The sequence below is a fragment of the Oncorhynchus masou genome, chromosome 32, assembly GCF_036934945.1.
Source record: "Oncorhynchus masou masou isolate Uvic2021 chromosome 32, UVic_Omas_1.1, whole genome shotgun sequence".
Lineage (NCBI taxonomy): Eukaryota > Metazoa > Chordata > Actinopteri > Salmoniformes > Salmonidae > Oncorhynchus > Oncorhynchus masou.
The window spans coordinates 6953248-6974903 of NC_088243.1; the positions used below are offsets into that span (position 1 = coordinate 6953248).

General features: G+C 43.7%; 1 protein-coding gene across 1 annotated transcript; it reads left to right on the top strand.

Moving 5' to 3' along the window:
- Positions 1-446: 446 nt before the first annotated feature.
- Positions 447-8057, top strand: LOC135525510 (uncharacterized). The gene is made up of 4 exons (XM_064953182.1): positions 447-476; positions 609-724; positions 3723-3840; positions 7209-8057. The coding sequence occupies exons 3-4, from the start codon at positions 3737-3739 to the stop codon at positions 7792-7794; spliced, it is 690 nt and encodes a 229-aa protein (XP_064809254.1). The 5' UTR covers positions 447-476; positions 609-724; positions 3723-3736; the 3' UTR covers positions 7795-8057.
- Positions 8058-21656: the final 13599 nt, after the last annotated feature.

The following is a 21656-nucleotide window of genomic DNA, read 5'->3' on the forward strand; positions in this document are numbered from 1 at the left end:
GCCGCCCTATGGGACTCCCAATCACGGCCGATTGTGATAGAGCTTGGAATTGAACCAGGGTCAATAATACCTGCTTATTTCCAGTAAAGTTATTGCATCACCTGTCTCTCCCTCTGCCCTCCCTGGATAAATATGGTAACGATGCCAGCAGCCTATGCCCCTCCCTCTGCCCTTCCTGGATAAATATGGTAACGATGCCAGCAGTCTCTGCCCCTCCCTCTGCCCTCCCTGGATAAATATGGTAATGATACCAGCAGTCTCTGCCTCTCCCTCTGCCCTCCCCTCCCCTGGATAAATATGGTAATGATGCCAGCAGTCTCTGTCTCTCCCTCTGCCCTCCCCTCCCCTGGATAAATATGGTAATAATACCAGCAGTCTCTGCCCCTCCCTCTGCCCTCCCTTCTCTGGATAAATATTGACGCATAAAACCACTATAAAGCGTTGCTCACATGGACACAGCAACATCCCTTCAACAGGTACCTGGGTGAATTAGTACCTTCTCTCTGAACTAAATGTGATAACTGTTGTTCCGCTGTTTTTAATAAAGAAAATGTCTAAGTAAGTTTTCCATAACTTTAGTAAACCTTCATCTTTTTTGTCTTGGATAGAGGACATCAGTCAGCCATCTACAATCTTGAGGACATCAGTCAGCCATCCACAATCTAGAGGACATCAGCCAGCCATCTACAATCTACAGGACAATAACCTGCCATCCACATTCTCTGTAAGTGTATTCTACTTGACATATCTAATGCTATCTTTACTGCTTATCAACGTGGTTGATTTGATATAATCAGGACCTTTGTAACTCTCCATGAGCTCCTTGAACAGAATAAGTCAACACTGAGTATACAAAACATTAAGATCTTCTTAATACTGAGTTACCCATGTTTCTCTCAGAACAACCTCAGTTCTTCAGGTCATGGACTCTACAAGGTGTCCAAAGCATTCCACAGGGATGCTGGCCCATGTTGACTCTACAAGGTGTCCAAAGCATTCCACAGGGATGCTGGCCCATGTTGACTCTACAAGGTGTCCAAAGCGTTCCACAGGGATGCTGGTCCATGTTGACTCTACAAGGTGTCCAAAGCATTCCACAGGGATGCTGGTCCTTGTTGACTCTACAAGGTGTCCAAAGCATTCCACAGGGATGCTGGTCCATGTTGACTCTACAAGGTGTCCAAAGCGTTCCACAGGGATGCTGGTCCATGTTGACTCTACAAGGTGTCCAAAGCGTTCCACAGGGATGCTGGTCCATGTGGACTCTACAAGGTGTCCAAAGCATTCCACAGGGATGCTGGTCCATGTTGACTCTACAAGGTGTCGAAAGCATTCCACAGGGATGCTGGTCCATGTTGACTCTACAAGGTGTCCAAAGCATTCCACAGGGATGCTGGCCCATGTTGACTCTACAAGGTGTCGAAAGCATTCCACAGGGATGCTGGCCCATGTTGACTCTACAAGGTGTCCAAAGCATTCCACAGGGATGCTGGTCCATGTGGACTCTACAAGGTGTCCAAAGCGTTCCACAGGGATGCTGGTCCATGTTGACTCTACAAGGTGTCGAAAGCATTCCACAGGGATGCTGGTCCATGTTGACTCTACAAGGTGTCCAAAGCATTCCACAGGGATGCTGGTCCATGTTGACTCTACAAGGTGTCGAAAGCCTTCCACAGGGATGCTGGTCCATGTTGACTCTACAAGGTGTCCAAAGCGTTCCACAGGGATGCTGGCCCATGTTGACTCTACAAGGTGTCCAAAGCATTCCACAGGGATGCTGGCCCATGTTGACTCTACAAGGTGTTGAAAGCATTCCACAGGGATGCTGGCCCATGTTGACTCTACAAGGTGTCCAAAGCATTCCACAGGGATGCTGGTCCATGTTGACTCTACAAGGTGTCCAAAGCATTCCACAGGGATGCTGGTCCATGTTGACTCTACAAGGTGTCCAAAGCGTTCCACAGGGATGCTGGTCCATGTTGACTCTACAAGGTGTCCAAAGCGTTCCACAGGGATGCTGGCCCATGTTGACTCTACAAGGTGTCGAAAGCGTTCCACAGGGATGCTGGTCCATGTTGACTCTACAAGGTGTCGAAAGCGTTCCACAGGGATGCTGGTCCATGTTGACTCTACAAGGTGTCGAAAGCATTCCACAGGGATGTTGGCCCATGTTGACTCTACAAGGTGTCCAAAGCATTCCACAGGGATGCTGGCCCATGTTGACTCTACAAGGTGTCCAAAGCATTCCACAGGGATGCTGGCCCATGTTGACTCTACAAGGTGTCCAAAGCATTCCACAGGGATGCTGGCCCATGTTGACTCTACAAGGTGTCCAAAGCATTCCACAGGGATGCTGGTCCATGTTGACTCTACAAGGTGTCCAAAGCATTCCACAGGGATGCTGGCCCATGTTGACTCCAATGCTTCCCACAGTTGTGGCAAGTTGGCTGGGTGTCCTTTGGGTGGTGGACCATTCTTGATACACATGGCAAACTGTTGAGCGTTAAAAACCCAGCAGCGTTGCAGTTCTTGGCGCAAACCGTGCGCCTGGCACCTATAACCATACCCCGCTCAAAGGCACTTAAATAATTTGTCTTGGCCCTTTCACCCTCTGAATGGAACACATACACAACCCATGTATCAAGGCTTATAAATCCTTCTTTAACCTGTCTCCTCCCCTTCATCTACACTGATTGAAGCAGATGTATTATCAATAAGGGATCATGACTTTCACCTGGTCAGTCAATCTATGTCCTTGAAAGAGCATAACAGACTATTATGAAAGTGGTCATATTTTTTTGTCCACTCATTGTGTGTGTATATATATATGTATATATATGTATATATATATATATATGTATATATATATGTGTATATATATATATATATGTGTGTATTAATGTGTTTCAGCTGTGTGTATATAGTGTGTTTCAGATGTGTGTGTATATAGTGTGTTCCTGTCACGCCCTGGTCGAAATATATTATGTTTATTCTTCATTTATTCGGTCAGGCCAGGGTGTGACATGGGTTATTGTGGTGTGTTTTTGTCTTGGGGTTTTGTGGGATGTCTAGCATTAGTCTATGGCTTCCTGAGGCGGTTCTCAATCAGAGTGAGGTGATTATCGTTGTCTCTGATTGGGAACCATATTTAGGCAGCCATATTCTTCGTGTGTTTCGTGGGTGATTGTCCTTTGTTACTATCGCTATGTTAGTGTAACACTAGTATAGGCTGTTACGGTTTTCGTTACGTTCTTTTTGTTTTTGTATAGTTGTATTGATTCGTTTTTTACGTTTTTTCATTAAACATGGATCGCAATCTACACGCTGCATTTTGGTCCGACTCTCCTTCGCCTACAGAAAACCGTAACAGTTCCTGTGTGTTTCAGCTGTGTGTATATACAGTGTGTTCCTGTGTGTGTGTGTGTGTGTGTGTGTGTGTGTGTGTGTGTGTGTGTATATAAAGTGTGTTCCTGTGTGTGTGTGTATATATAGTGTGTTCCTGTGTGTTTCAGCTGTGTTTATATATAGTGTGTTTCAGCTGTGTGTATATATATATGTGTTCCTGTGTGTTTCAGCTGTGTTTATATATAGTGTGTTTCAGCTGTGTGTATATATATGTGTGTTCCTGTGTGTTTCAGATGCGTGTGTGTATATTATATATGTGTGTTCCTGTGTGTTTCAGCTGTGTGTATATTATATATGTGTGTTCCTGTGTGTTTCAGCTGTGTGTGTAGCTATGAGGGGAATTGTCCTTCTCTTTCTGCTGTCTCTCTGGCCTGGAGGCAACGTGGATGCTATCAATGCAGAGGTCTTGGCTAATGTGGTACAAGAGATGAGAAGGTGGGTGTTTCTCTGTTCATTCATAATCTATGAACTCCTAAAATACTTTTAGACATAATTATTAGCAATTATAAGAAATAACACATTTTTTGGGGAACATTTGAAGTTTATATTCCTCTTAACATTTGTTCGATATTTTTATTCTGTCCTGACTATTTGATCGACCGTTAAAAACACTGGTTCAAACCGTGTACCCGAGACAAACGCTAAGCCTCAATGAAGCCCCTGGACTGCATACAAGATAAGATGCTGGTATAGACCGTATTGCTAGTATAGACTGTATTGCTAATATAGACTGTATTGCTAATATAGACTGTATTGCGAGTATAGACTGTATTGCGAGTATAGACTGTATTGCGAGTATAGACTGTATTGAGAGTATAGACTGTATTGCTAGTATACGAATCCCTTTTGGCCCGACAGTCTAGGGGGGATGGTAATGAGACCCGTAACATAACTCATGCAAATTATTATTGTGACAAAGGAAAAGTGTGAACGAAATAACCACGACAACAGAAATCTACCGTCAAACTCTAGGTTTATTTATAAACACACGGTAATGGGGGGAGCAGGGAAAGGGGCTGAGCTGGACCCAAGGAAAGAAACAATAAGTATACAAAAACACCCCTAAGCTAGACTAGCCTACTTTAATAACAGCTAACTAACTAACCAAAAATACAGTGGGTGGTCCGCCCAGTTCTAACTAGTGTATTTAACAAAGTTCACCTACGGGTAGTGTATGCCCATGGGCGACTTGTTTTGGTTTCCCCCTTTTCCGACCAGCAATCGAACACAAATACCATAACCAAAAACACTACTCACAGGTGATGACAAAGGGCTATGAGGTGCTTAAACAAAAGAGAGGTTAAGACACAAAGCGAGAGTGAAACACAGAGACCTACAGACATGACATTTACAGAGAGATTGAGCTGAGCTTTAGAACAAACAAATGATGGGGTTTTTAAACCATGGGGAAGGAACTGTGATAGGTTAGGAAATAGGAGGAGGTGTGTCTTCTGATTGATGATTGATTGTTGACTGATTGGGGAGTGATGATTTTCACCTGTGAGGGGAGAAGGAGAGAAAAGAAACACACACACAGGATACACACACACACAGGATAACTGTATTGCTAATATAGACTGTATTGCTAATATAGACTGTATTGCTAATGTAGACTGTATTGCTAATGTAGACTGTATTGCTAATGTAGACTGTATTGCTAATGTAGACTGTATTGCTAGTATAGACTATATTGCTAGTATAGACTGTATTGCTAGTATAGACTGTATTGCTAGTATAGACTGTATTGCTAATGTAGACTGTATTGCTAATGTAGACTGTATTGCTAGTGTAGACTGTATTGCTAGTGTAGACTGTATTGCTAGTGTAGACTGTATTGCTAGTGTAGACTGTATTGCTAGTATAGACTGTATTGCTAGTATAGACTGTATTGCTAGTATAGACTGTATTGCTAGTATAGACTGTATTGCTAGTATAGACTGTATTGCGAGTCTAGACTGTATTGCGAGTCTAGACTGTATTGCGAGTCTAGACTGTATTGCGAGTCTAGACTATTGCGGGTCTAGACTATTGCGGGTCTAGACTATTGCGGGTCTAGACTGTATTGCGGGTCTAGACTGTATTGCGGGTCTAGACTGTATTGCGGGTCTAGACTGTATTGCGGGTCTAGACTGTATTGCGGGTCTAGACTGTATTGCGGGTCTAGACTGTATTGCGGGTCTAGACCGTATTGCGGGTCTAGACCGTATTGCGGGTCTAGACTATAATGCTAATATAGACTTTATTGCCCTCTGTAATTATTATGGAGTCACTTTTATTGTAAATAAGAATACAATAGAATATGTCTTGGGTGTATGATATGAAATGAAATGCTAACCTCCCCTGTTATTGTAATGGTGAGAGGTTAGCATGTCTTGGGGGTATGATATGAAATGCTAACCTCCCCTGTTATTGTAGTGGTGAGAGGTTAGCATGTCTTGGGGGTATGATATGAAATGCTAACCTCTCCTGTTATTGTAATGGTGAGAGGTTAGCATATCTTGGGGGTATGATATGAAATGCTAACCTCCCCTGTTATTGTAATGGTGAGAGGTTAGCATGACTTGGGTGTATGATATGAAATGCTAACCTCTCCTGTTATTGTAATGGTGAGAGGTTAGCATGTCTTGGGGGTATGATATGAAACGCTAACCTCCCCTGTTATTGTAATGGTGAGAGGTTAGCATGTCTTGGGGGTATGATATGAAACGCTAACCTCCCCTGTTATTGTAATGGTGAGAGGTTAGCATGGGGGGGGGGGTTATGAATAAGGATGAGTAACCTTCCCACTCATCATTATTCACGATTAATTCAGGATTATCCGTAATCATGGAATCATCCACATGGATGTAGAAGTGTTTAGAGAAATATTCTCAACTTTTATACAATTAAAGTGACTCCAAAATGATTTCTATTGGGCACAAAATAATCTGAAGCACAACCTAAATAAACAGAATATGCATCCAACAAGTTTAATAAAAAGTCACAAGCTTGATGTAGTCATTGAGTGCTAGGAACATGGGACCAAATACTAAATATTTGACTACTTTAAGAGAGGTCTGAGATAGTTCCCTCCATAATTATTGGGACAGTGACACATTGTTTGTTGTTTTGGCTCTGTACTCCAGAACTTTGGATTTGAAATGATACAATGACTGACTATGAGGGTAACTTTGTCCATGAGATGGAGGTGATAATTTATGCAAAAGTAACAGTGCACATATTCACTGCATGAAATGGCAAGTTGAAGCGTTCTAAACTTTTGTTTTGGTCAAATAGACGGGAGTGCCTTCGTCCTGTCTGTTTATAATGTTTCTGATCCTCTGTGTTCTGTCTCCTGTCTGTTTATAATGTTTCCGATCCTCTGTGTTCTGTCTCCTGTCTGTTTATAATGTTTCTGATCCTGTGTGTTCTGTCTCCTGTCTGTTTATAATGTTTCTGATCCTGTGTGTTCCGTCTCCTGTCTGTTTGTAATGTTTCTGATCCTCTGTGTTCTGTCTCTTCTGTCTCCTGTCTGTTTGTAATGTTTCTGATCCTCTGTGTTCTGTCTCTTCTGTCTCCTGTCTGTTTGTAATGTTTCTGATCCTCTGTGTTCTGTCTCTTCTGTCTCCTGTCTGTTTATAATGTTTCTGATCCTCTGTGTTCTGTCTCTTCTGTCTCCTGTCTGTTTGTAATGTTTCTGATCCTCTGTGTTCTGTCTCCTGTCTGTTTGTAATGTTTCTGATCCTCTGTGTTCTGTCTCCTGTCTGTTTATAATGTTTCTGATCCTGTGTGTTGTGTCTCTTCTGTCTCCTGTTGTTGTTCAGGTTCGGCCTGGAGAACCGCCAGTATGCCATGGCTGTCTTACTCACCCAACAGCAGTGCACCCAAAATGGAGCAATCTTTGATGTGGGCGTGCAACCTCAGGTTGTCCAGAAGATACTACAGGAGTATAGTGTCTACACAGGAGACCGGCTCATCGCAGCCATACCTGACACCTACCATTCTGAGTACCTTCTCTTGGGGCATGATAAAACCAACCCCAGCAAAATGCAGACTCTGTTAACAGCAGCAAAGCCTAATGACTGCATTGTCTTCTTCTCCAACTACTCTCCCTGCCTGGAGAGATGCAACTTCCCTAATGGAGCAACCAGCATTCTCCCCTTCATGACCGTCTTCAATGGTAGGAACGCCAACCAGATGGCCTTTGTCTTCTCCTCGGTTTGGGACCCCACAAGGCACCATACAGGAGTGACCAAACCCACTAAGCAGCTGGTGCTGGACTCCTTCAGGAGAATAGAAAGATACCTCCCTTTATATCGTTGTGTCAGATTCCAGGGACAAAACGCATGTTACCGTTGTGTCACTGCCAACACAAATCCTGAGACCAATGACTGTCTGTATGGATACTAATAGTGTACACTGTCTGTATGGATACTAATAGTGTACACTGTCTGTATGGATCCTACTAGTGTACACTGTCTCAATGGTGGAAATATAGAAATGTATATTTTCTTTCTTTCCCTCTGTCCATCCCCTCTCTCGCTCTGTCCATCCCCTCTCTCTCTCTGTCCATCCCCTCTCTCTGTGTCCATCCCCTCTCTCTCTGTGTCCATCCCCTCTCTCTCTGTGTCCATCCCCTCTCTCTCTGTGTCCATCCCCTCTCTCTCTGTGTCCATCCCTCTCTCTCTCTGTCCATCCCCCTCTCTCTCTGTCCATCCCCTCTCTCTCTCTCTGTCCCTCTCTCTCTGTCCATCTCTCTCTCTGTCCATCCCCCCTCTCTGTCTTCTTCTCTCTCTACACAGTTCATTAAAGTTCATCATAGCAGCAACACTACTGTCTCCATCTTTACTGTTTGTATTTCTGTCTTAGGTTTTATTACAGTGACATAAACACTGCATGACAGAAAGACCATGTCCTTCCTGTTTCCCTGCATCTTCTGAGAACAAAAAGGTTGAACGTAGAGGACTATAAACAGTCTTGTAAATGTTGTTGAAAACACTTGAAATGTGGTGAGACTGATAGAGTTAAGATTTGGACCCACAGATACAAACACATGACATTATGACAATAAGAGATTTCAACACACATGGAGGTGTGTATTATGTAGTCCTTAACATAAACAAACACACACCCTAATGAACATGCACTAGGTTTTCCCAAGAGTTCTGGTCAGTCATCCTCTCAGCGGTGTCCATTTCCTCTCGAGCAGACACCAAGACGGCTACTCTGGGACAGAGTAGGAGGCAGTTCAGTTTGGCTACGCAATTCATCCAAAAGTGAAAATGCCCCCTATCCCAAACAAGTTAAGGAACTTCACTGGACTCTATGTAAACTGGAAACCATATATCCTGAGGCTGCATTTATTGTAGTTGGGGATTTTAACAAAGCAAATGTGAGAACAAGACTACTTAAATTCTATCAACATACTTCTGCGTCATGCGCAGGGGTAATCCACTTGATCACTGCTACGCTAACTTCTGCGATGCGTTATGACATGATGACAATAACCAAAGGAGATATCAACACACTAACTTCCCCAATGCGTTATGACTGTTAGCGTAACTGGCTGTAAGGGAGTCAGGCGCAGGAGAGCAGAATTTGGGTAGCAAACGGAGCCCTTTATTTAGGCGAACAAAACGCACGGCACTAAGAACACTAAACACAATACGGGTTGACATAACCCAGAGCAACCAGACTAACGTGCGCATGCACGAAACAATAAACAATTTCACACACAAACATGGGGGGGGGCAGAAGGTTAAGTACACAACGAGTAATGAGGGAAATGTTCACCGGGTGTGTGGGAAAACAAGACAAAACAAATGGAAAATGAAAGGTGGATCGGCGATGGCTAGAAGACTGGTGACGTCGACCGACGAACGTCGCCCAAACAAGTAGAAGGTACCGACTTTGGCTGAAGTCGTGACAATGACATGACAATAACCGAAGGAGATCTCAACACACATGTAGCTGTGTAATTTATAGTCCTTAAAACTATTCATGTTCTCCTAACTATATTTATATGGTTGATTGTGAGTCTACAGACTGTCTACAGACTCTATATTGTTATATAAGAACACATTCTGTCCGTTCAGGGACTTTTAACTCTTGTCCTGGAGTGAATAGGTATTGCAGGGTATAGTTCCAACCAAGCACCACACCGGACTTCATTAATCATCTCACACATTGTTCTATAGAGAAACTGGTAGCAGGAGTCCAGCTTCTGAAAGACAAGTTGATGATGAGGGAGATGAGAGCTGGACAAAAAATACAGAATCTGGTCAAAATGTGTGACGTCTGCTTTATTTAACATTCAGAAGATAATATTTTGTGTGTTATCTTTCTCCATGGCCAACATGCCAGGTTGATTCGTTAACTATTTACTTGAAGGGTGTACATTAGTCAGTCATAAGTCATTCATTTGGGATAGCAGGAAGCCTAGTGGTTACAGTGTTGGACTAGTAACTGGAAGGTTGCAAATTCAAATCCCTGAGCTGACAAGGTACAATCTGTCGTTCTGCCCCTGAACAGGCAGTTAACCTACTGTTCCTAGGCCGTCATTGAAAATAAGAATTTGTTCTGAACCAACTTGCCTAGTTAAATAAAGGTTAATAACATATATATATATCTTTTTTAAAGGGGGTACATAAGTCATCTGGGCTTCCAAGTGGCACAGTTGTCAAAGGCTCTGCATTTCAGTGTAAGACGGGTCACTACAGTCCCTGGTTCACATCCAGGCTGCATCACATCTGGCCGTTATTGGCAGTCCCATAGGGCGACGCACAATTGGCCTAGTGTTGTCTGGGGCAGGCTGTCATTGTAAATAAGAATTTGCTCTCAGTTGACTTGCCAAGATAAATATAAAAAATGACTCCTGTATGAAAACAGAACACCTTTAAAGGAGTCTTTACCCTCTTACACACTATTAACGTAACATAGCAACACAGGGTTACTGACTAGCATGTTGGTATCAACACAGGGATACTGACTAGCATGTTGGTATCAACACAGGGTTACTGACTAGCATGTTGGTAGCAACACAAGGTTAATGGTTAGTGACTGTAGCATTTTGGTAGCAACAGAAGGTTAATGGTTAGTGACTGTAGCATGTTGGTAGCAACACAGGTTTGCTGACTAGCATGTTGGTAGAAACACAGGGTTACTGACTAGCATGTTGGTATCAACACAGGGTTACTGACTAGCATGTTGGTATCAACACAGGGTTAATGTTTAGTGACTAACATGTTGGTATCAACACAGGGTTAATGGTTAGTGACTGTAACATGTTGGTATCAACACAGGGTTAATGATTCCTGACTAGCATGTTGGTAGCAACACAGGGTTAATGGTTCCTGACTAGCATGTTGGTAGCAACACAGGGTTAATGGTTAGTGACGAGCATGTTGGTAGCAACACAGGGTTAATGGTTAGTGACTAGCATGTTGGTAGCAACACAGGTTTACTGACTAGCATGTTGGTAGCAACACAGGGTTACTGACAAGCATGTTGGTAGCAACACAGGGTTACTGACTAGCATGTTGGTAGCAACACAGTGTTACTGACTAGCATGTTGGTAGCAACACAAGGTTAATGGTTAGTGACTGTAGCATGTTGGTAGCAACAGAAGGTTAATGGTTAGTGACTTTAGCATGTTGGTAGCAACACAGGTTTACTGACTAGCATGTTGGTAGAAACACAGGTTTACTGACTAGCATGTTGGTAGCAACACAGGGTTACTGACTAGCATGTTGCTATCAACACAGGGTTAATGGTTAGTGACTGTAACATGTTGGTAGAAACACAGGGTTAATGGTTAGTGACTGTAGCATGTTGGTAGCAACACAGGTTTACTGACTAGCATGTTGGTAGAAACACAGGTTTACTGACTAGCATGTTGGTAGCAACACAGGGTTACTGACTAGCATGTTGGTATCAACACAGGGTTAATGGTTAGTGACTGTAACATGTTGGTAGAAACACAGGGTTAACTGTTAGTGACTGTAACATGTTGGTATCAACACAGGGTTAACTGTTAGTGACTGTAACATGTTGGTAGCAACACAGGATTAATGGTTAGTGACTGTAACATGTTGGTATCAACACAGGGTTAACTGTTAGTGACTGTAACATGTTGGTATCAACACAGGGTTAACTGTTAGTGACTGTAACATGTTGGTATCAACACAGGGTTAACTGTTAGTGACTGTAACATGTTGGTATCAACACAGGGTTAACTGTTAGTGACTGTAACATGTTGGTATCAACACAGGGTTAACTGTTAGTGACTGTAACATGTTGGTATCAACACAGGGTTAACTGTTAGTGACTGTAACATGTTGGTATCAACACAGGGTTAACTGTTAGTGACTGTAACATGTTGGTATCAACACAGGGTTAACTGTTAGTGACTGTAACATGTTGGTATCAACACAGGGTTAACTGTTAGTGACTGTAACATGTTGGTATCAACACAGGGTTAACTGTTAGTGACTGTAACATGTTGGTATCAACACAGGGTTAACTGTTAGTGACTGTACCATGTTGGTAGAAACACAGGATTAATGGTTAGTGACTGTAACATGTTGGTATCAACACAGGGTTAACTGTTAGTGACTGTAACATGTTGGTATCAACACAGGGTTAACTGTTAGTGACTGTAACATGTTGGTATCAACACAGGGTTAACTGTTAGTGACTGTAACATGTTGGTATCAACACAGGGTTAACTGTTAGTGACTGTAACATGTTGGTATCAACACAGGGTTAACTGTTAGTGACTTTAACATGTTGGTATCAACACAGGGTTAACTGTTAGTGACTGTAACATGTTGGTATCAACACAGGGTTAACTGTTAGTGACTGTAACATGTTGGTATCAACACAGGGTTAATCGTTAGTGACTGTAACATGTTGGTAGAAACACAGGGTTAACTGTTAGTGACTGTAACATGTTGGTATCAACACAGGGTTAACTGTTAGTGACTTTAACATGTTGGTAGAAACACAGGGTTAACTGTTAGTGACTGTAACATGTTGGTATCAACACAGGGTTAACTGTTAGTGACTGTAACATGTTGGTAGAAACACAGGGTTAACTGTTAGTGACTGTAACATGTTGCTATCAACACAGGGTTAACTGTTAGTGACTGTAACATGTTGCTATCAACACAGGGTTAACTGTTAGTGACTGTAACATGTTGGTATCAACACAGGGTTAACTGTTAGTGACTGTAACATGTTGGTATCAACACAGGATTAATGGTTAGTGACTGTAACATGTTGGTATCAACACAGGGTTAACTGTTAGTGACTGTAACATGTTGGTATCAACACAGGGTTAACTGTTAGTGACTGTAACATATTGGTAGAAACACAGGGTTAACTGTTAGTGACTGTAACATGTTGGTATCAACACAGGGTTAACTGTTCGTGACTGTAACATGTTGGTATGAGGCCCTCTGCTCTCTCCTGGCACTCCCTTTTTCGGCTGGGCTTTTTCAGAGCAACGACAAACTTGATAACACCGTCTTTGTGCATGTTTGGAGCTCATGTTTGGAGATCTTTTCAACCTCCGGAGGATGACTGTGAAAATGCTTTGTATCAACAAAAAAATACCTTGGCTATGACCGAGGAGCAAGAATGACCGAGGAGCAAGAATGACCGGGGAGCAAGAATGACCGAGGAGCAAGAATGACCGAGGAGCAAGAATGACCGAGGAGCAAGAATGTCGGCCCGGTACTAAGTCTGTGACTGCATCTCTACATAGTTAACTACTTTTAACCAGGCCCTGGTCAAAAGTAGTGTACTAAATAGGGAATAGGGTGCTGGTCTATAGTAGTGTACTAAATGGGGAATAGGGCCCTGGTCAAAAGTAGTGTACTAAATAGGGAATAGGGTGCTGGTCTAAAGTAGAGTACTAAATAGGGAATAGGGTGCTGGTCTATAGTAGAGTACTAAATGGGGAATAGGGTGCTGGTCTATAGTAGAGTACTAAATGGGGAATAGGGTGCTGGTCTATAGTAGTGTACTAAATAGGGAATAGGGTGCTGGTCTAAAGTAGAGTACTAAATAGGGAATAGGGTGCTGGTCTAAAGTAGAGTACTAAATGGGGAATAGGGTGCTGGTCTATAGTAGTGTACTAAATAGGGAATAGGGTGCTGGTCTATAGTAGTGTACTAAATAGGGAATAAGGTGCTGGTCTATAGTAGTGTACTAAATGGGGAATAGGGTGCTGGTCTATAGTAGAGTACTAAATAGGGAATAGGGTGCTGGTCTATAGTAGTGTACTAAATGGGGAATAGGGTGCTGGTCTATAGTAGTGTACTAAATGGGGAATTGGGTGCTGGTCTATAGTAGAGTACTAAATAGGGAATAGGGTGCTGGTCTATAGTAGAGTACTAAATAGGGAATAGGGTGCCCCACCTCTTTAAGGAATACCTAGGATAGGATAAAGTAATCCTTCTTACCCCCCCCTTAAATGATTTAGATCCACTATTGTAAAGTGGCTGTTCCACTGGATGTCATAAGGTGAATTCACCAATTTGTAAGTCGCTCTGGATAAGAGCGTCTGCCAAATGACTTAAATGTAAATGTAAATGTATCAACACAGGGTTAACGGTTAGTGACTGTAACATGTTGGTATCAACACAGGGTTAACTGTTAGTGACTGTAACATGTTGGTATCAACACAGGGTTAACTGTTAGTGACTGTAACATGTTGGTAGCAACACAGGGTTAATGGTTAGTGACTGTAACATGTTGGTATCAACACAGGGTTAACTGTTAGTGACTGTAACATGTTGGTAGAAACACAGGGTTAATGGTTAGTGACTGTAACATGTTGGTATCAACACAGGGTTAACTGTTAGTGACTGTAACATGTTGGTATCAACACAGGGTTAACTGTTAGTGACTGTAACATGTTGGTAGCAACACAGGGTTAATGGTCACTGACTAGCATGTTGGTATCAACACAGGGTTAACTGTTAGTGACTGTGTGCATTGAGTGCTGTGTATCCTGTCTTGTTATCAATGTGGCTTGATGTTACTTGGCAAACATTCCTTGGAACTATTGTGAATTTCTTATTGAAGGATGTCATTCTAATTCTGGAGAAGACGGATGAAGGCGTGTCTCAAGTAAACAGAGTACATATCCTGTTAACTAGTGCTGTACACCTTTGGAAACATGTCATAAACCTCTCACACTGCACTATATATTTCACTCCCATCTTTAATGTTTCTAGTACTGTTTCCCCTGTTTCTAGTACTGTTTCCCCTGTTTCTAGTACTGTTTCCCCCTTGTTGGTGCTGTTGGAATGATGTTTTTGTATTAATGTATGTGTTTACAGAGGACCATCATGGAAAATAAGTTTTAAAACAGTATTGTGTTCCATTGCATTTAAATCAATGAGGATATCACTTGTCCACCAACTCGGTGGCCTTATGGTTAATGTCCGCCCTGAGATTGGAATGGTCGGAGGTTGATTCCCAGCCAAGTCATACAATAAAGTGTAAAAATGTGAGCCAATGCTTCTCTGCTTGGCACACAGCAATAAGGATATCAGTGGAGGCTGCTGATGGAAGGGTAATAATAATGGCCAGAACAGAGCAAATGGAACGGCATCAAACACATGGAAACCATGTATTTGATTCCATAAAGCTCCAGCCAATACCACGTCCCCCCCAATTAAGGTGCCACCATCCTCCAGTGAAGGAGATGTCTAAGGGGTAAGGCCCTGAGATGTATTAGACAGGACAGTAGAGGAGCGGTCCATGGATCCCACTCCCATACTCCCAGCTTCGTGTCTGGTGGCGCCTGTAGTGTGGGAGCTGGACGCGGACATTGAGCGGGCGTCACGTGCAGAGCCTTCTCCCCCTGAGTGTCCAGCTGGTCGTCTGTACGTTCCGTCTGCTGTCCGCGACCGATTGATATATTGGGCTCACACGTCACCCTCCTCTGGTCATCCTGGGATAGGTCGGACGATGCGCTGTCTTGAAGGAAGGTACTGGTGGCCCACTTTAGCTAAGGACGTGAGGATTTATGTTTCTTCCTGCTCGGTGTGCGCCCAGTGCAAGGCTCCTAGACACCTGCCCAGAGGTAAGCTACAACCTCTACACGTTCCTCAACGGCCATGGTCGCACCTGTCGGTGGATTTTTTGACTGATCTTCCACCTTCACAGGTTTACACCACGATCCTGGTCGTTGTGGATCGGTTTTCAAAGTCCTGTCATCTCCTCCCTTTGCCCGGTCTCCCTACGGCCTTACAAACTGCAGAGGCCCTGTTTACACACGTTTTCCGGCACTATGGGGTGCCTGAGGATATAGTGTCTGATCGGGGTCCCCAGTTCACATCAAGGGTCTGGAAGGCGTTCATGGAGCATCTGGGGATCTCGGTTAGTCTTACCTCAGGTTCTCACCCCGAGAGTAATGGGCAGGTGGAGAGAGTTAACCAGGATGTGGGTAGGTTTCTGCGTTCTTATTGCCAGGATCGGCCGGGGGAGTGGGCGAAGTTCGTGCCCTGGGCAGAGATGGCTCAGAACTCGCTACGTCACTCCTCCACTAACCTTACTCCCTTTCAATGTGTATTAGGGTATCAGCCGGTTCTGGCTCCTTGGCATCAGAGCCAGACCGAGGCCCCTGCGGTGGACAATTGGTTTCGGCACGCTGAGGAGACCTGGGAGGCAGCCCACGTCCACCTTCAGCGTGCCATAAGGCGCCAGAAAATTGGCGCAGACCGTCGCCGCAGTGAGGCCCCAGTGTTCGCACCAGGGGACAGGGTCTGGCTCTCGACCCGAAACCTGCCCCTTCACCTGCTCTGCCGGAAGCTGGGTCCGCGGTTTGTGGGGCCGTTCAAAGTCCTGAGGAGGGTGAACGAGGCATGTTATAGGTTTCAACTACCCACTCATTACCGTATTAACCCCTCGTTCCATGTGTCTCTCATCAGGCCGATGGTGGCTGGCCCGCTCCAGGAGGCTGAAGTGCGTGATGTTCCTCCGCCTCCTCTAGACATCGAGGGGGTTCCGGCGTACTCTGTTCGATCCATTTTGGATTCAAGACGTCGGGCGAGGGGCGTTCAGTACCTCGTGGACTGGGAGGGGTACGGGCCGGAGGAGAGATGCTGGGTTCAGGTGGAGGACGTGTTAGATCCTTCCATGTTAACAGAATTCCTCCGTCTCCATCCGGATCGCCCTGCACCTCGCCCTCCGGGTCGTCCCCGAGGCCGGTGTCGACGCGCAGCTGGAGCCGAGCGTCAAGGGGGGGGGGGGGGGGGTACTGTCACGGCTTTTACCGAAGTCGTTGCCTCTCCTTGTTCGGGCGGTGCTCGGCGTTCGATGTCACCTAGCCATCATTGATCCTTTTTTTCATTTTCCATTGGTTCTGTCTTGTCTTCCTGCACACCTGTTTTCAATCCCATTCATTACCTGTTGTGTATTTAACCCTCTGTTTCCCCTCATGTCTTTGTCAGAGATTGTTTTATTGTCGGTATAGTGTGATCGTTGTATAGGTGCGCGTCGGCTCCTCGTACCCATGTTTGGTTTGTTTGTTCATTTATTGTTATGGAGCATACTCGTGGAACTTTATTAAAAGACTCAATTTTACACTCAGTTTGACTCTCCTGTGCCTGACTTCCCTGCCACCTATTACACCTATGCATGACACTCTGTCTCTCCCTCTGCCCCTCCCTTCCCCTGGATAAATATGGTAATGATGCCAGCAGCCTCTTTCTCTCCCTCTCTCTCCCTCTGCCCTTCCTGGATAAATATGGTAATAATGCCAGCAGCCTCTGTCTCTCCCTCTGCCCTCCCCTCCCCTGGATAAATATGGTAATGATACCAGCAGTCTCTGCCCCTCCCTCTGCCCTCCCTTCTCTGGATAAATATTGACGCATAAAACCACTATAAAGCGTTGCTCACATGGACACAGCAACATCCCTTCAACAGGTACCTGGGTGATTTAGTACCTTCTCTCTGAACTAAATGTGATAACTGTTGTTCTGCTGTTTTTAATAAAGAAAATGTCTAAGTAAGTTTTCCATAACTTTAGTAAACCTTCATCTTTTTTGTCTTGGATAGAGGACATCAGTCAGCCATCTACAATCTAGAGGACATCAGTCAGCCATCCACAATCTAGAGGACATCAGCCAGCCATCTACAATCTACAGGACAATAACCTGCCATCCACATTCTCTGTAAGTGTATTCTACTTGACATATCTAATGCTATCTTTACTGCTTATCAACGTGGTTGATTTGATATAATCAGGACCTTTGTAACTCTCCATGAGCTCCTTGAACAGAATAAGTCAACACTGAGTATACAAAACATTAAGATCTTCTTAATACTGAGTTACCCATGTTTCTCTCAGAACAACCTCAGTTCGTCAGGTCATGGACTCTACAAGGTGTCCAAAGCATTCCACAGGGATGCTGGCCCATGTTGACTCTACAAGGTGTCCAAAGCATTCCACAGGGATGCTGGCCCATGTTGACTCTACAAGGTGTCCAAAGCATTCCACAGGGATGCTGGTGCATGTTGACTCTACAAGGTGTCCAAAGCCTTCCACAGGGATGCTGGTCCATGTTGACTCTACAAGGTGTCGAAAGCCTTCCACAGGGATGCTGGCCCATGTTGACTCTACAAGGTGTCCAAAGCCTTCCACAGGGATGCTGGCCCATGTTGACTCTACAAGGTGTCCAAAGCATTCCACAGGGATGCTGGCCCATGTTGACTCTACAAGGTGTCCAAAGCGTTCCACAGGGATGCTGGTCCATGTTGACTCTACAAGGTGTCCAAAGCATTCCACAGGGATGCTGGCCCATGTTGACTCTACAAGGTGTCGAAAGCATTCCACAGGGATGCTGGCCCATGTTGACTCTACAAGGTGTCGAAAGCGTTCCACAGGGATGCTGGCCCATGTTGACACTACAAGGTGTCGAAAGCGTTCCACAGGGATGCTGGTCCATGTTGACTCTACAAGGTGTCGAAAGCGTTCCACAGGGATGCTGGCCCATGTTGACTCTACAAGGTGTCGAAAGCGTTCCACAGGGATGCTGGTCCATGTTGACTCTACAAGGTGTCGAAAGCATTCCACAGGGATGCTGGCCCATGTTGACTCTACAAGGTGTCCAAAGCATTCCACAGGGATGCTGGCCCATGTTGACTCTACAAGGTGTCGAAAGCGTTCCACAGGGATGCTGGTCCATGTTGACTCTACAAGGTGTCGAAAGCATTCCACAGGGATGCTGGTCCATGTTGACTCTACAAGGTGTCCAAAGCATTCCACAGGGATGCTGGCCCATGTTGACTCTACAAGGTGTCGAAAGCGTTCCACAGGGAGGCTGGTCCATGTTGACTCTACAAGGTGTCCAAAGCGTTCCACAGGGATGCTGGCCCATGTTGACTCTACAAGGTGTCGAAAGGGTTCCACAGGGATGCTGGCCCATGTTGACTCTACAAGGTGTCGAAAGCATTCCACAGGGATGCTGGCCCATGTTGACTCTACAAGGTGTCGAAAGCATTCCACAGGGATGCTGGCCCATGTTGACTCCAATGCTTCCCACAGTTGTGGCAAGTTGGCTGGATGTCCTTTGGGTGGTGGACCATTCTTGATACACATGGCAAACTGTTGAGTGTGAAAAACCCAGGAGCGTTGCAGTTCTTGACACACTCACACCAGTGTACCTGGCAACTACTGCCATACCCCATTTAAAGGCACTTCATCTGACTGGCTCACACACACAATCCATGTGTCAATTGTCTCAAGGTTTAAACACCTTCTTTAATCTGTCTCCTCCACTTCATCTACACTGAATGAAGTGGATTTAACAGGTGACAACAATTAAGGGATCACAGCTGTCACCTGAATTCACCTGGTCAGTCTGTGTGATGGAAGGAGTAGGTGTTCATAATGTTTTGTACTGTTGGTGTATGTACAGTGTGTTCCTGTGTGTTTCAGCTGTGTGTATATATAGTGTGTTCCTGTGTGTTTCAGCTGTGTGTATATATAGTGTGTTCCTGTGTGTTTCAGTTGTGTGTATATATAGTGTGTTCCTGTGTGTTTCAGCTGTGTGTGTATATATAGTGTGTTCCTGTGTTTCAGCTGTGTGTATATAGTGTGTTCCTGTATGTTTCAGCTGTGTGTGTATATTGTGTGTTCCTGTATGTTTCAGATGTGTGTATAGATATAGTGTGTTCCTGTATGTTTCAGCTGTGTGTATATATATATAGTGTGTTCCTGTGTTTCAGCTATGTGTGTATATAGTGTGTTCCTCTATGTTTCAGCTGTGTGTGTATATAGTGTGTTCCTGTGTGTTTCAGCTGTGTGTATATATAGTGTGTTCCTGTGTTTCAGCTATGTGTGTATATAGTGTGTTCCTCTATGTTTCAGCTGTGTGTATATAGTGTGTTCCTGTATGTTTCAGCTGTGTGTATATAGTGTGTTCCTGTATGTTTCAGCTGTGTGTATATATAGTGTGTTCCTGTGGGTTTCAGCTGTGTGTATAGATATAGTGTGTTCCTGTGTTTCAGCTGTGTGTATATAGTGTGTTCCTGTATGTTTCAGCTGTGTGTATATAGTGTGTTCCTGTATGTTTCAGCTGTGTGTGTATATATATATAGTGTGTTCCTCTGTGTTTCAGCTGTGGGTAGATATAGTGTGTTCCTGTATGTTTCAGCTGTGTGTGTATATAGTGTGTTCCTGTATGTTTCAGCTGTGTGTGTATATATATATAGTGTGTTCCTCTGTGTTTCAGCTGTGGGTAGATATAGTGTGTTCCTGTATGTTTCAGCTGTGTGTGTATATAGTGTGTTCCTGTATGTTTCAGCTGTGTATGTATATATTGTGTGTTCCTGTGTGTTTCAGCTGTGTGTATATATAGTGTGTTCCTGTGTGTTTCAGCTGTAGGTATATATAGTGTGTTCCTGTGTGTTTCAGATGTGTGTATATATATAGTGTGTTCCTCTATGTTTCAGCTGTGTGTGTTCCTGTGTGTTTCAGCTGTGTGTGTATATAGTGTATTCCTGTGGGTTTCAGCTGTGTGTGTATATAGTGTGTTCCTGTGTGTTTCAGCTGTGTGTATATATATAGTGTGTTCCTGTGTGTTTCATCTGTGTATATATATAGTGTGTTCCTGTGGGTTTCAGCTGTGTGTATATATATATATATATATATATATATATATATATATATAGTGTGTACCTTTGTGTTTCAGCTGTGTGTATAGAGTGTGTTCCTGTATGTTTCAGCTGTGTGTGTATATTGTGTGTTCCTGTATGTTTCAGATGTGTGTATAGATATAGTATGCTCCTCTGTGTTTCAGCTGTGTGTATATATTGTGTGTTCCTGTATGTTTCAGCTGTGTGTATATAGTGTGTTCCTGTATGTTTCAGCTGTGTGTATATAGTGTGTTCCTGTATGTTTCAGCTGTGTGTGTATATATATATAGTGTGTTCCTCTGTGTTTCAGCTGTGGGTAGATATAGTGTGTTCCTGTATGTTTCAGCTGTGTGTGTATATAGTGTGTTCCTGTATGTTTCAGCTGTGTGTGTATATATATATAGTGTGTTCCTCTGTGTTTCAGCTGTGGGTAGATATAGTGTGTTCCTGTATGTTTCAGCTGTGTGTGTATATAGTGTGTTCCTGTATGTTTCAGCTGTGTATGTATATATTGTGTGTTCCTGTGTGTTTCAGCTGTGTGTATATATAGTGTGTTCCTGTGTGTTTCAGCTGTAGGTATATATAGTGTGTTCCTGTGTGTTTCAGATGTGTGTATATATATAGTGTGTTCCTCTATGTTTCAGCTGTGTGTGTTCCTGTGTGTTTCAGCTGTGTGTGTATATAGTGTATTCCTGTGGGTTTCAGCTGTGTGTGTATATAGTGTGTTCCTGTGTGTTTCAGCTGTGTGTATATATATAGTGTGTTCCTGTGCGTTCCATCTGTGTATATATATAGTGTGTTCCTGTGGGTTTCAGCTGTGTGTATATATATATATATATATATATATATATATATATATATATAGTGTGTACCTTTGTGTTTCAGCTGTGTGTATAGAGTGTGTTCCTGTATGTTTCAGCTGTGTGTGTATATTGTGTGTTCCTGTATGTTTCAGATGTGTGTATAGATATAGTATGCTCCTCTGTGTTTCAGCTGTGTGTATATATTGTGTGTTCCTGTATGTTTCAGCTGTGTGTATATAGTGTGTTCCTGTATGTTTCAGCTGTGTGTATATATATTGTGTGTTCCTGTATGTTTCAGCTGTGTGTATATATATA

Excerpts from the sequence above, each read along its gene's own strand:
- LOC135525510 (XM_064953182.1), top strand. The coding sequence starts at position 3,737 with ATGAGGGGAATTGTCCTTCTCTTTCTGCTGTCTCTCTGGCCTGGAGGC. Across the intron at positions 3,841-7,208 it reads GTGGTACAAGAGATGAGAAG|GTTCGGCCTGGAGAACCGCC; the intron begins GTGGGTGTTTCT and ends GTTGTTGTTCAG.